The sequence below is a fragment of the Salmo trutta genome, chromosome 38, assembly GCF_901001165.1.
Source record: "Salmo trutta chromosome 38, fSalTru1.1, whole genome shotgun sequence".
In the NCBI taxonomy this organism is placed as follows: Eukaryota; Metazoa; Chordata; class Actinopteri; order Salmoniformes; family Salmonidae; genus Salmo; species Salmo trutta.
In genome coordinates, this window is record NC_042994.1 from 29,310,908 (window position 1) to 29,324,131 (window position 13,224).

Genomic DNA, 13,224 nt, shown 5'->3' on the forward strand with positions numbered 1-13,224 from the left:
ACTAGTAGTAGTGTTACTAACCTGTAGTAACTAGTACTAGTGTTACTAACCTGTAGTAACTAGTACTAGTGTTACTAACCTGTAGTAACTAGTACTAGTGTTACTAACCTGTAGTAACTAGTAGTAGTGTTACTAACCTGTAGTAACTAGTAGTAGTGTTACTAACCTGTAGTAACTAGTAGTAGTGTTACTAACCTGTAGTAACTAGTAGAAGTGTTACTAACCTGTAGTAACTAGTAGAAGTGTTACTAACCTGTAGTAACTAGTAGAAGTGTTACTAACCTGTAGTGGCTAGTAGTAGTGTTACTAACCTGTAGTAACTAGTAGTAGTGTTACTAACCTGTAGTAACTAGTAGTAGTGTTACTAACCTGTAGTGGCTAGTAGTAGTGTTACTAACCTGTAGTAACTAGTAGTAGTGTTACTAACCTGTAGTAACTAGCAGTAGTGTTACTAACCTGTAGTAACTAGTAGTAGTGTTACTAACCTGTAGTAACTAGTACTAGTGTTACTAACCTGTAGTAACTAGTAGTAGTGTTACTAACCTGTAGTAACTAGTAGTAGTGTTACTAACCTGTAGTAACTAGTAGTAGTGTTACTAACCTGTAGTAACTAGTAGTAGTGTTACTAACCTGTAGTAACTAGTAGTAGTGTTGTTACCCTGTAGAAGTGTTACTAACCTGTAGTAACTAGTTGTAGCGTTACTAACCTGTAGTAACTAGTAGTAGTAGTGTTGTTACCCTGTGGTAAAGCTACTAACCTGTAGTAACTAGTTGTAGTGTTACTAAGCTGTAGTAACTAGAAGTAGTGTTATTACCCTGTGGTAAAGCTACTAACCTGTAGTAACTAGTTGTAGTGTTACTAACCTGTAGCAGTGTTACTAACCTGTAGTAACTAGTAGTAGTAGTGTTGTTACCCTGTGGTAGTGCTACTAACCTGTAGTAACTAGTAGTAGTGTTACTAACCTGTAGTAACTAGTAGTAGTGTTACTAACCTGTAGTAATTAGTAGTAGTGTTACTAACCTGTAGTAACTAGTAGTAGTGTTACTAACCTGTAGTAACTAGTAGTAGTGTTACTAACCTGTAGTAACTCTGAGATAGTTGGTAAGACATGGGCAGAATGGGTAGGGCACGGTTCTTATTGGGGCCACACAGTTGACTGATTCTTCGTCTGTTGACCAAACCCTTCTTCCTACACTGGACAAACACCTGACACAGAACCTCCTGACGGTACCTACTGTAGGTATGGAAGGTCTGGAGAGAGAGGCAGAGAGAGAGGGGCAGAGAGAGAGGGGCAGAGAGAAAGGGGCAGAGAGAAAGGGGCAGAGAGAGAGAGGGGCAGAGAGAGAGAGGGGCAGAGAGAGAGAGGGGCAGAGAGAGAGAGGGGCAGAGAGAGAGGGGCAGAGAGAGAGGGGCAGAGAGAGAGGGGCAGAGAGAGAGGGGCAGAGAGAGAGAGGCAGAGCGAGAGGGGCAGAGAGAGAGGGGCAGAGAGAGAGTTTCAGTGTTAGAACTGTTGATATAACTTTAATGATCTGTAAATACGCTGGGACATTAGATTGCCTTGGATCTACAATTGTGCGTGTGCATGTGTGTGCGCGTGTGTGTGTATACCTGGAAGGATCGGCAGCATTTCATCTGAGAGTTGGACATGGCCAATGTGCTCTGGATCAGATTATTCAACACCAGGGAGTGGATGTCCTCAATACTGGAACACACACACACAGAAAGAGAGAGACAGAGACACAACCATTATTGAAATATAACACAGTAGGATAATTGTCGTCAAATTTACATTCATGGCCGCCATTTTAAATAAGAATTAGTCCTTAACTTGCCTAGTTAAAAATATTAATTTTCTTTAAATCGTTTTTAGATACTTGTATTATATTCATGTCAGATAGTTGTATTGTTGTCATGTATTATAGTCATGTTAGATAGTTGTATTGTTGTCATGTATTATATTCATGTTAGATAGTTGTATTGTTGTCATGTATTATAGTCATGTCAGATAGTTGTATTGTTGTCATGTATTATATTCATGTCAGATAGTTGTCATGTATTATATTCATGTCAGATAGTTGTATTGTTGTCATGTATTATATTCATGTCAGATAGTTGTATTGTTGTCATGTATTATATTTATGCCAGATAGTTGTATTGTTGTCATGTATTATAGTCATGTTAGATAGTTGTCATGTATTATAGTCATGTCAGATAGTTGTATTGTTGTCATGTATTATATTCATGTCAGATAGTTGTCATGTATTATATTCATGTCAGATAGTTGTATTGTTGTCATGTATTATATTCATGTCAGATAGTTGTATTGTTGTCATGTATTATAGTCATGTCAGATAGTTGTATTGTTGTCATGTATTATATTCATGTCAGATAGTTGTATTGTTGTCATGTATTATATTCATGTCAGATAGTTGTATTGTTGTCATGTATTATATTCATGTCAGATAGTTGTATTGTTGTCATGTATTATAGTCATGTTAGATAGTTGTATTGTTGTCATGTATTATATTCATGTCAGATAGTTGTCATGTATTATATTCATGTCAGATAGTTGTATTGTTGTCATGTATTATATTCATGTCAGATAGTTGTATTGTTGTCATGTATTATATTCATGTTAGATAGTTGTATTGTTGTCATGTATTATATTCATGTCAGATAGTTGTCAGGTATTATATTCATGTTAGATAGTTGTATTGTTGTCATGTATTATGTTCATGTCAGATAGTTGTATTGTTGTCAGGTATTATAGTCATGTCAGATAGTTGTATTGTTGTCATGTATTATATTCATGTTAGATAGTTGTATTGTTGTCATGTATTATATTCATGTCAGATAGTTGTATTGTTGTCATGTATTATATTCATGTCAGATAGTTGTATTGTTGTCAGGTATTATATTCATGTCAGATAGTTGTATTGTTGTCAGGTATTATAGTCATGTCAGATAGTTGTCATGTATTATTGTTGAGACATCTAGCTCACTCAGGAAAATAAAAAAATATATACACTGCTCAAAAAAATAAAGGGAACACTTAAACAACACATCCTAGATCTGAATGAAAGAAATAATCTTATTAAATACTTTTTTCTTTACATAGTTGAATGTGCTGACAACAAAATCACACACAAATAATCAATGGAAATCCAATTTATCAACCCATGGAGGTCTGGATTTGAAGTCACACCCAAAATTAAAGTGAAAAACCACACTACAGGCTGATCTAACTTTGATGTTATGTCCTTAAAACAAGTCAAAATGAGGCTCAGTAGTGTGTGTGGCCTCCACGTGCCTATATGACCTCCCTACAACGCCTGGGCATGCTCCTGATGAGGTGGCCAACTCCGCCAACTCCTGGACAGTCTGTGGTGCAACGTGGCGTTGGTGGATGGAGCGAGACATGATGTCCCAGATGTGCTCAATTGGATTCAGGTGTGGGGAACGGGCGGGCCAGTCCATAGCATCAATGCCTTCCTCTTGCAGGAACTGCTGACACACTCCAGCCACATGAGGTCTAGCATTGTCTTGCATTAGGAGGAACCCAGGGCCAACTGCACCAGCATATGGTCTCACAAGGGGTCTGAGGATCTCATCTCGGTACCTAATGGCAGTCAGGCTACCTCTGGCGAGCACATGGAGGGCTGTGCGGCCCCCCAAAGAAATGCCACCCTACACCATGACTGACCCACCGCCAAACCGGTCATGCTGAAGGATGTTGCAGGCAGCAGAACGTTCTCCACGGCGTCTCCAGACTCTGTCACGTCTGTCACGTGCTCAGTGTGAACTTGCTTTCATCTGTGAAGAGCACAGGGCGCCAGTGGAGAATTTGCCAATCTTGGTGTTCTCTGGCAAATTCCAAATGTCCTGCACGGTGTTGGGCTGTAAGCACAACCCCCACCTGTGGACGTCGGGCCCTCATACCACCCTCATGGAGTCTGTTTCTGACCGTTTGAGCAGACACATGCACATTTGTGGCCTGCTGGAGGTCATTTGCAGGGCTCTGGCAGTGCTTCTCCTGCTCCTCCTTGCACAAAGGCGGAGGTAGCGGTCCTGCTGCTGGGTTGTTGCCCTCCTACGGCCTCTTCCACGTCTCCTGATGTACTGGCCTGTCTCCTGGTAGCGCCTCCATGCTCTGGACACTACGCTGACAGACACAGCAAACCTTCTTGCCACAGCTCGCGTTGATGTGCCATCCTGGATGAGCTGCACTACCTGAGCCACTTGTGTGGGTTGTAGACTCCGTCTCATGCTACCACTAGAGTGAAAGCACCGCCAGCATTCAAAAGTGACCAAAACATCAGCCAGGAAGCATAGGAACTGAGAAGTGGTCTGTGGTCACCACCTGCAGAACCACTCCTTTATTGGGGGTGTCTTGCTAATTGCCTATAATTTCCACCTGTTGTCTATTCCATTTGCACAACAGCATGTGAAATTTATTGTCAATCAGTGTTGCTTCCTAAGTGGACAGTTTGATTTCACAGAAGTGTGATTGACTTGGAGTTACATTGTGTTGTTTAAGTGTTCCCTTTATTTTTTGGTGCAGTGTATAATACACCTGGTGTAAAGGAAGGGACATTCTATTATATAATACACCTGGTGTAAAGGAAGGGACATTCTATTATATAATACACCTGGTGTAAAGGAAGGGACATTCTATTATATAATACACCTGGTGTAAAGGGACATTCTATTATATAATACACCTGGTGTAAAGGAAGGGACATTCTATTATATAATACACCTGGTGTAAAGGGACATTCTATTATATAATACACCTGGTGTAAAGGAAGGGACATTCTATTATATAATACACCTGGTGTAAAGGAAGGGACATTCTATTATATAACACACCTGGTGTAAAGGAAGGGACATTCTATTATATAATACACCTGGTGTAAAGGGACATTCTATTATATAATACACCTGGTGTAAAGGGACATTCTATTATATAATACACCTGGTGTAAAGGGACATTCTATTATATAATACACCTGGTGTAAAGGAAGGGACATTCTATTATATAATACACCTGGTGTAAAGGAAGCGACATTCTATTATATAATACACCTGGTGTAAAGGAAGGGACATTCTATTATATAATACACATGGTGTAAAGGGACATTCTATTATATAATACACCTGGTGTAAAGGGACATTATATTATATAATACACCTGGTGTAAAGGAAGGGACATTCTATTATATAATACACCTGGTGTAAAGGAAGGGACATTCTATTATATAATACACCTGGTGTAAAGGAAGGGACATTCTATTATATAATACACCTGGTGTAAAGGAAGGGACATTCTATTATATAATACACCTGGTGTAAAGGAAGGGACATTCTATTATATAATACACCTGGTGTAAAGGGACATTCTATTATATAATACACCTGGTGTAAAGGGACATTCTATTATATAATACACCTGGTGTAAAGGAAGGGACATTCTATTATATAATACACCTGGTGTAAAGGGACATTCTATTATATAATACACCTGGTGTAAAGGAAGGGACATTCTATTATACACTGCTCAAAAAAATAAAGGGAACACTAAAATAACACATCCTAGATCTGAATGAATGAAATAATCTCATTAAATACTTTTTTCTTTACATAGTTGAATGTGCTGACAACAAAATCCCACAAAAGAAATCAATGGAAATCCAATTTATCAACCCATGGAGGTCTGGATTTGGAGTCACACTCAAAATTAAAGTGGAAAACCACACTACAGGCTGATCCAACTTTGATGTAATGTCCTTAAAACAAGTCAAAATGAGGCTCAGTAGTGTGTGTGGCCTCCACGTGCCTGTATGACCTCCCTACAACGCCTGGGCATGCTCCTGATGAGGTGACGGATGGTCTCCTGAGGGATCTCCTCCCAGACCTGGACTAAAGCATCCGCCAACTCCTGGACAGTCTGTGGTGCAATGTAGCGTTGGTGGATGGAGCGAGACATGATGTCCCAGATGTGCTCAATTGGATTCAGGTCTGGGGAACGGGCGGGCCAGTCCATAGCATCAATGCCTTCCTCTTGCAGGAACTGCTGACACACTCCAGCCACATGAGGTCTAGCATTGTCTTGCATTAGGAGGAACCCAGGGCCAACAGCACCAGCATATGGTCTCACAAGGGGTCTGAGGATCTCATCTCGGTACCTAATGGCAGTCAGGCTACCTCTGGCGAGCACATGGAGGGCTGTGCGGCCCCCCAAAGAAATGCCACCCCACACCATGACTGACCCACCGCCAAACCGGTCATGCTGGAGGATGTTGCAGGCAGCAGAACGTTCTCCACGGCGTCTCCAGACTCTGTCACGTCTGTCACGTGCTCAGTGTGAACCTGCTTTCATCTGTGAAGAGCACAGGGCGCCAGTGGAGAATTTGCCAATCTTGGTGTTCTCTGGCAAATGCCAAACGTCCTGCACGGTGTTGGGCTGTAAGCACAACCCCCACCTGTGGACGTCGGGCCCTCATACCACCCTCATGGAGTCTGTTTCTGACCGTTTGAGCAGACACATGCACATTTGTGGCCTGCTGGAGGTCATTTGCAGGGCTCTGGCAGTGCTTCTCCTGCTCCTCCTTGCACAAAGGCGGAGGTAGCGGTCCTGCTGCTGGGTTGTTGCCCTCCTACGGCCTCTTCCACGACTCCTGATGTACTGGCCTGTCTCCTGGTAGCGCCTCCATGCTCTGGACACTACGCTGACAGACACAGCAAACCTTCTTGCCACAGCTCGCATTGATGTGCCATCCTGGATGAGCTGCACTACCTGAGCCACTTGTGTGGGTTGTAGACTCCGTCTCATGCTACCACTAGAGTGAAAGCAACGCCAGCATTCAAAAGTGACCAAAACATCAGCCAGGAAGCATAGGAACTGAGAAGTGGTCTGTGGTCACCACCTGCAGAACCACTCCTTTATTGGGGGTGTCTTGCTAATTGCCTATAATTTCCACCTGTTGTCTATTCCATTTGCACAACAGCATGTGAAATTTATTGTCAATCAGTGTTGCTTCCTAAGTGGACAGTTTGATTTCACAGAAGTGTGATTGACTTGGAGTTACATTGTGTTGTTTAAGTGTTCCCTTTATTTTTTTGAGCAGTGTATAAAAACAAGGTAAAAACTATATAAATATATAAATAGATAAAAGAGAAGCAAATGGGTCTGATGAGTTCAGTTAAATGGGGAACGAGTGATTTCTTTAAGTTTCTTAGATGCTCAGATATGTTACGTTATGTGCGCATGCGCAGCTTCACTAGAGACTTAAATTACAGCACCTGGTCATCACTTGACCGCAGACAATCATCAGGAGCACACAGCCCGTTGGTATGTAACTGCGAACTACTCAGTCTAGCATTGGTGTTTAAGTCACTTACATGTTTGTGCACTGAACGTTTACCTCACTGTGTCGGTGTTAGTTGGCCGGGAGTAACTTGTAGCTCAGCGAACCAGATGCTATATAGCATTAGGCTATTATTATCAGCCATTTGCATTGTGCTGATTGTTCGAAGCACTGCTGGTTTCTGGTGGCGTTGGTGATAGCGATGGTTTAGTTCGGTGATCCATGGTGGAGTGCCGCATTGTTGCGTTTGTGTGTAAATCCTTTGGACGAGGCATGTGGTGGCAAGGGTTCTGAGTCCTGTGACAGCATCCATAGCAACCTGTGACGGCAGAGTCACTGTGCGCATGCTCCTCTGGCGCTGGGCATTCTGGGTGATGTAGTCGGTGCGGTTTCAGCCAGATTCGCCACATCTTTGATGGTGTTGCAGGCTTATTTGATTTATTATTTACATTATTATTATTATATTACTTGAATAATATACTAAAAAATATATTGTCATTACTTGTTTGTTGTATTTCAGGTTTATGACCTGTGGTCATTTGATTTAAAATAAAAGTAAGGACAAAACACGAGTCATGACATTGTGTGCTTCCTGGTGAGCCTTTTCGGAGGGCTAAATAACGAATATCCAAACAATTATAGTCATGTCAGATAGTTGTATTGTTGTCATGTATTATATTCATGTCAGATAGTTGTATTGTTGTCATTTATTATATTCATGTCAGATAGTTGTATTGTTGTCATGTATTATAGTCATGTCAGATAGTTGTATTGTTGTCATGTATTATATTCATGTCAGATAGTTGTATTGTTGTCATGTATTATATTCATGTCAGATAGTTGTATTGTTGTCATGTATTATATTCATGTCAGATAGTTGTCATGTATTATATTCATGTCAGATAGTTGTATTGTTGTCATGTATTATAGTCATGTCAGATAGTTGTATTGTTGTCATGTATTATATTCATGTCAGATAGTTGTCATGTATTATAGTCATGTTAGATAGTTGTATTGTTGTCATGTATTATAGTCATGTTAGATGTTTGTATTGTTGTATACCTGTTGAGAGAGTCCTTGGTTTTCTCATCTGACATGTCCTCTAGGGTGTACACCTTAAACCTAAATGACATCAACAACACACGTCAGCCAATAGGAGAGCAAAGGAGTGTGTTATCATTAGATGTTCCATATATGTGTTTGTGTTACCGTGAGGTGTGTGTTTATAAGTGTGTATGAGTGTCTGTGTTACCGTGAGAACAGCTGTGTCTTGGTGTCAGGGATGGTGACATCACACGACCCGGAGGCGGAGCTAAACTTCTGTCTGAGTAACGACACAAACTCACGGAACACTGTAGAACATTCCTGGAACACACACACACACTGATTCATTTACACACAAATACAAGCCACCTGTGTCCTGGATGGTCTAGCAGTAATTCCACAGCCTGGGGCACGTGTCTACCATGTTAAGATAGGTACCAATTTGACACAACCTCTCAATCTGACCCACTGCTCCCTCTGACCCCCAACCTCTCAATCTGACCTACTGCCCTCTGACCTACTGCTCCCTCTGACCCCCAACCTCTCAATCTGACCTACTGCTCCCTCTGACCCCCAACCTCTCAATCTGACCTACAGCTACCTCTGACCCCCAACCTCTCAATCTGACCTACTGCTCCCTCTGACCCCCAACCTCTCAATCTGACCTACTGCTCCCTCTGACCCCCAACCTCTCAATCTGACCTACTGCTCCCTCTGACCCCCAACCTCTCAATCTGACCTACTGCCCTCTGACCTACTGCTCCCTCTGACCCCCAACCTCTCAATCTGACCTACTGCCCTCTGACCTACTGCTCCCTCTGACCCCCAACCTCTCAATCTGACCTACTGCTCCCTCTGACCCCCAACCTCTCAATCTGACCCCCAACCTCTCAATCTGACCCACTGCCCTCTGACCCACTGCCCTCTGACCCACTGCCCTCTGACCCACTGCCCTCTGACCCACTGCCCTCTGACCCACTGCCCTCTCAATTATTTCAATAAATATAATACTGAAAACCCATTCACTCATGAGGTGAATGTGTGTGTGTTGCCGTGGGGTCGCGAACAGACGGGTGGTGTGTGTGTGTGTTGCCGTGGGGTCGAGCACAGACGGTGGTGTGTGTGTTACCGTGGGGTCGTGAACAGACGGTGGTGGTGTGTGTTACCGTGGGGTCGTGAACAGACGGGTGGTGGTGTGTGTTACCGTGGGGTCGCGAACAGACGGGTGGTGGTGTGTGTTACCGTGGGGTCGTGTGTGTGTGTTACCTCGGGGTCGTTGGGGTTGTGTTTCCTTCCCTGTAGTTTCCCTATCAGAGGCTTGTCCTGGTACACCTCCGCCAGACAGATCCTACAAGACAACGAGGCGCGTCCATCACAGATCAACACAGCGTGTCCATTACAGATCAACGCAGCGCGTCCATCACAGATCAACGCAGCGCGTCCATCACAGATCAACGCAGCGCGTCCATCACAGATCAACGCAGCGCGTCCATCACAGATCAACGCAGCGCGTCCATCACAGATCAACGCAGCGTGTCCATCACAGATCAACGCAGCGTGTCCATCACAGATCAACGCAGCGTGTCCATCACAGATCAACACAGCGTGTCCATCACAGATCAACACAGCGTGTCCATTACAGACAGTAACCTTGAGAAGTCCTACATCCTGCTGATTGAAGCCCTGATGTCCTCTCCAGAGGCCAGGCAGAGCAGTCAACATGTTGTCAGTGGTCTATCTAACAGGACTCAACCCCACTAATACAGTAGGACCAAAACTACAACTCTATCTACAGAGGTGCTAACCAACCCCACTAATACAGTAGGACCAAAACTACAACTATCTACAGAGGTGCTAACCAACCCCACTAATACAGTAGGACCAAAACTACAACTATCTACAGAGGTGCTAACCAACCCCACTAATACAGTAGGACCAAAACTACACCTCTATCTACAGAGGTGCTAACCAACCCCACTAATACAGTAGGACCAAAACTACAACTATCTACAGAGGTGCTAACCAACCCCACTAATACAGTAGGACCAAAACTACACCTCTATCTACAGAGGTGCTAACCAACCCCACTAATACAGTAGGACCAAAACTACAACTATATCTACAGAGGTGCTAACCAACCCCACTAATACAGTAGGACCAAAACTACACCTCTATCTACAGAGGTGCTAACCAACCCCACTAATACAGTAGGACCAAAACTACACCTCTATCTACAGAGGTGCTAACCAACCCCACTAATACAGTAGGACCAAAACTACACCTCTATCTACAGAGGTGCTAACCAACCCCACTAATACAGTAGGACCAAAACTACAACTCTATCTACAGAGGTGCTAACCAACCCCACTAATACAGTAGGACCAAAACTACAACTATATCTACAGAGGTGCTAACCAACCCCACTAATACAGTAGGACCAAAACTACACCTCTATCTACAGAGGTGCTAACCAACCCCACTAATACAGTAGGACCAAAACTACACCTCTATCTACAGAGGTGCTAACCAACCCCACTAATACAGTAGGACCAAAACTACACCTCTATCTACAGAGGTGCTAACCAACCCCACTAATACAGTAGGACCAAAACTACAACTCTATCTACAGAGGTGCTAACCAACTCCACTAATACAGTAGGACCAAAACTACACCTCTATCTACAGAGGTGCTAACCAACCCCACTAATACAGTAGGACCAAAACTACACCTCTATCTACAGAGGTGCTAACCAACCCCACTAATACAGTAGGACCAAAACTACAACTATATCTACAGAGGTGCTAACCAACCCCACTAATACAGTAGGACCAAAACTACACCTCTATCTACAGAGGTGCTAACCAACCCCACTAATACAGTAGGACCAAAACTACACCTCTATCTACAGAGGTGCTAACCAACCCCACTAATACAGTAGGACCAAAACTACACCTCTATCTACAGAGGTGCTAACCAACCCCACTAATACAGTAGGACCAAAACTACACCTCTATCTACAGAGGTGCTAACCAACCCCACTAATACAGTAGGACCAAAACTACACCTCTATCTACAGAGAGATGTGTGTCTGGGGGTTCTACAGTATGTAACGTACTTGTAGTTGAGGTGTGTCTGGGGGTTCTTCAGTATGTAACGTGATCGTCGTCCGACAGATGGAGAGGTTTTATCCAGAGACTCTTCAAACTCTGCGTGGAGCAGATCCCTCACTACACACCATGGGACGAAGGGCCTGCGGAGCTACAACACACAGAGTTCAAAAACACAGAAGAACCAGCAGAACCAGCACTACAAGACAACAGAACCTTGAGCTGGAGAGAGACAGAGCGAGAGAGAGCGCGACAGAGACAGAGCGAGAGCGCGACAGAGCGAGAGCGCGACAGAGCGAGAGCGCGACAGAGAGAGAGCGACAGAGCGACAGAGAGAGAGAGAGCGACAGAGAGAGAGCGAGCCAGAGAGAGAGCGAGCCAGAGAGAGAGCGAGCCAGAGAGAGAGCGAGCCAGAGAGCGAGCGAGCCAGAGAGCGAGCGAGCCAGAGAGAGAGCGAGCGAGCCAGAGAGAGAGCGAGCGAGCGACAGAGAGCGAGAGAGCGAGCGACAGAGAGAGAGAGAGCGAGCGACAGAGAGAGAGAGAGCGAGCGACAGAGAGAGAGAGAGCGAGCGAGCGACAGAGAGAGAGAGAGCGAGCGACAGAGAGAGAGAGAGCGAGCGAGCGACAGAGAGAGAGAGAGCGAGCGACAGAGAGAGAGAGAGCGAGAGAGAGAGAGAGAGCGAGAGAGAGAGCGAGCGACAGAGATAGAGAGAGCGACAGAGAGAGAGCGAGCGAGAGAGAGCGAGCGACAGAGAGAGAGCGAGCGACAGAGAGAGAGCGAGCGACAGAGAGAGAGCGAGCGACAGAGAGAGAGCGAGCGACAGAGAGAGAGCGAGCGACAGAGAGAGAGCGAGCGACAGAGAGAGAGCGAGCGACAGAGAGAGAGCGAGCGACAGAGAGAGCGAGCGACAGAGAGAGCGAGCGACAGAGAGAGCGAGCGACAGAGAGAGCGAGCGACAGAGAGAGAGAGCGACAGAGAGAGAGAGCGACAGAGAGAGAGAGAGCGACAGAGAGAGAGAGAGCGACAGAGAGAGAGAGAGCGACAGAGAGAGCGACAGAGAGAGAGAGAGCGACAGAGAGAGAGAGAGCGACAGAGAGAGAGAGAGCTACAGAGAGAGAGAGAGAGCTACAGAGAGAGAGAGAGAGCTACAGAGAGAGAGAGAGCGACAGAGAGAGAGAGAGAGCGACAGAGAGAGAGAGAGAGCGAGCGACAGAGAGAGAGCGACAGAGAGCGAGAGAGAGCGACAGAGAGCGACAGAGAGAGAGACAGAGAGCGACAGAGAGAGAGAGAGCGAGCGACAGAGAGAGAGAGAGCGAGCGACAGAGAGAGAGAGAGAGAGCGCGCGACAGAGAGAGAGAGAGAGAGAGCGAGCGAGCGAGAGAGAGAGCGAGAGAGAGAGCGAGAGCGAGAGAGAGAGCGAGCGACAGAGATAGAGAGAGCGAGAGAGAGCGAGCGAGAGAGCGAGCGACAGAGAGAGAGCGAGCGACAGAGAGAGAGCGAGCGACAGAGAGAGAGCGAGCGACAGAGAGAGAGCGAGCGACAGAGAGAGAGAGAGCGAGCGACAGAGAGAGAGCGAGCGACAGAGAGAGAGCGAGCGACAGAGAGAGCGAGCGACAGAGAGAGAGCGAGCGACAGAGAGAGCGAGCGACAGAGAGAGAGAGCGACAGAGAGAGAGAGCGACAGAGCGACAGAGAGAGAGAGCG

The 13,224-nt window shown here is 45.0% G+C and overlaps 1 protein-coding gene across 1 annotated transcript in view; it reads right to left on the bottom strand.

The window, feature by feature from the left end:
• Positions 1–13,224, bottom strand: part of gtf3c1 (general transcription factor IIIC subunit 1) — a 69,334-nt gene that overhangs the window by 23,696 nt on the left and 32,414 nt on the right. The window contains exons 14-19 of the mRNA XM_029739836.1: positions 11,529–11,671; positions 9,679–9,760; positions 8,621–8,733; positions 8,431–8,490; positions 1,610–1,703; positions 1,080–1,252 (exon numbers count right to left, since the gene is read on the bottom strand). Of these exons, the coding sequence (XP_029595696.1) occupies positions 1,080–1,252; positions 1,610–1,703; positions 8,431–8,490; positions 8,621–8,733; positions 9,679–9,760; positions 11,529–11,671 (665 nt within the window). The remainder of the gene's footprint in view (positions 1–1,079; positions 1,253–1,609; positions 1,704–8,430; positions 8,491–8,620; positions 8,734–9,678; positions 9,761–11,528; positions 11,672–13,224) is intronic.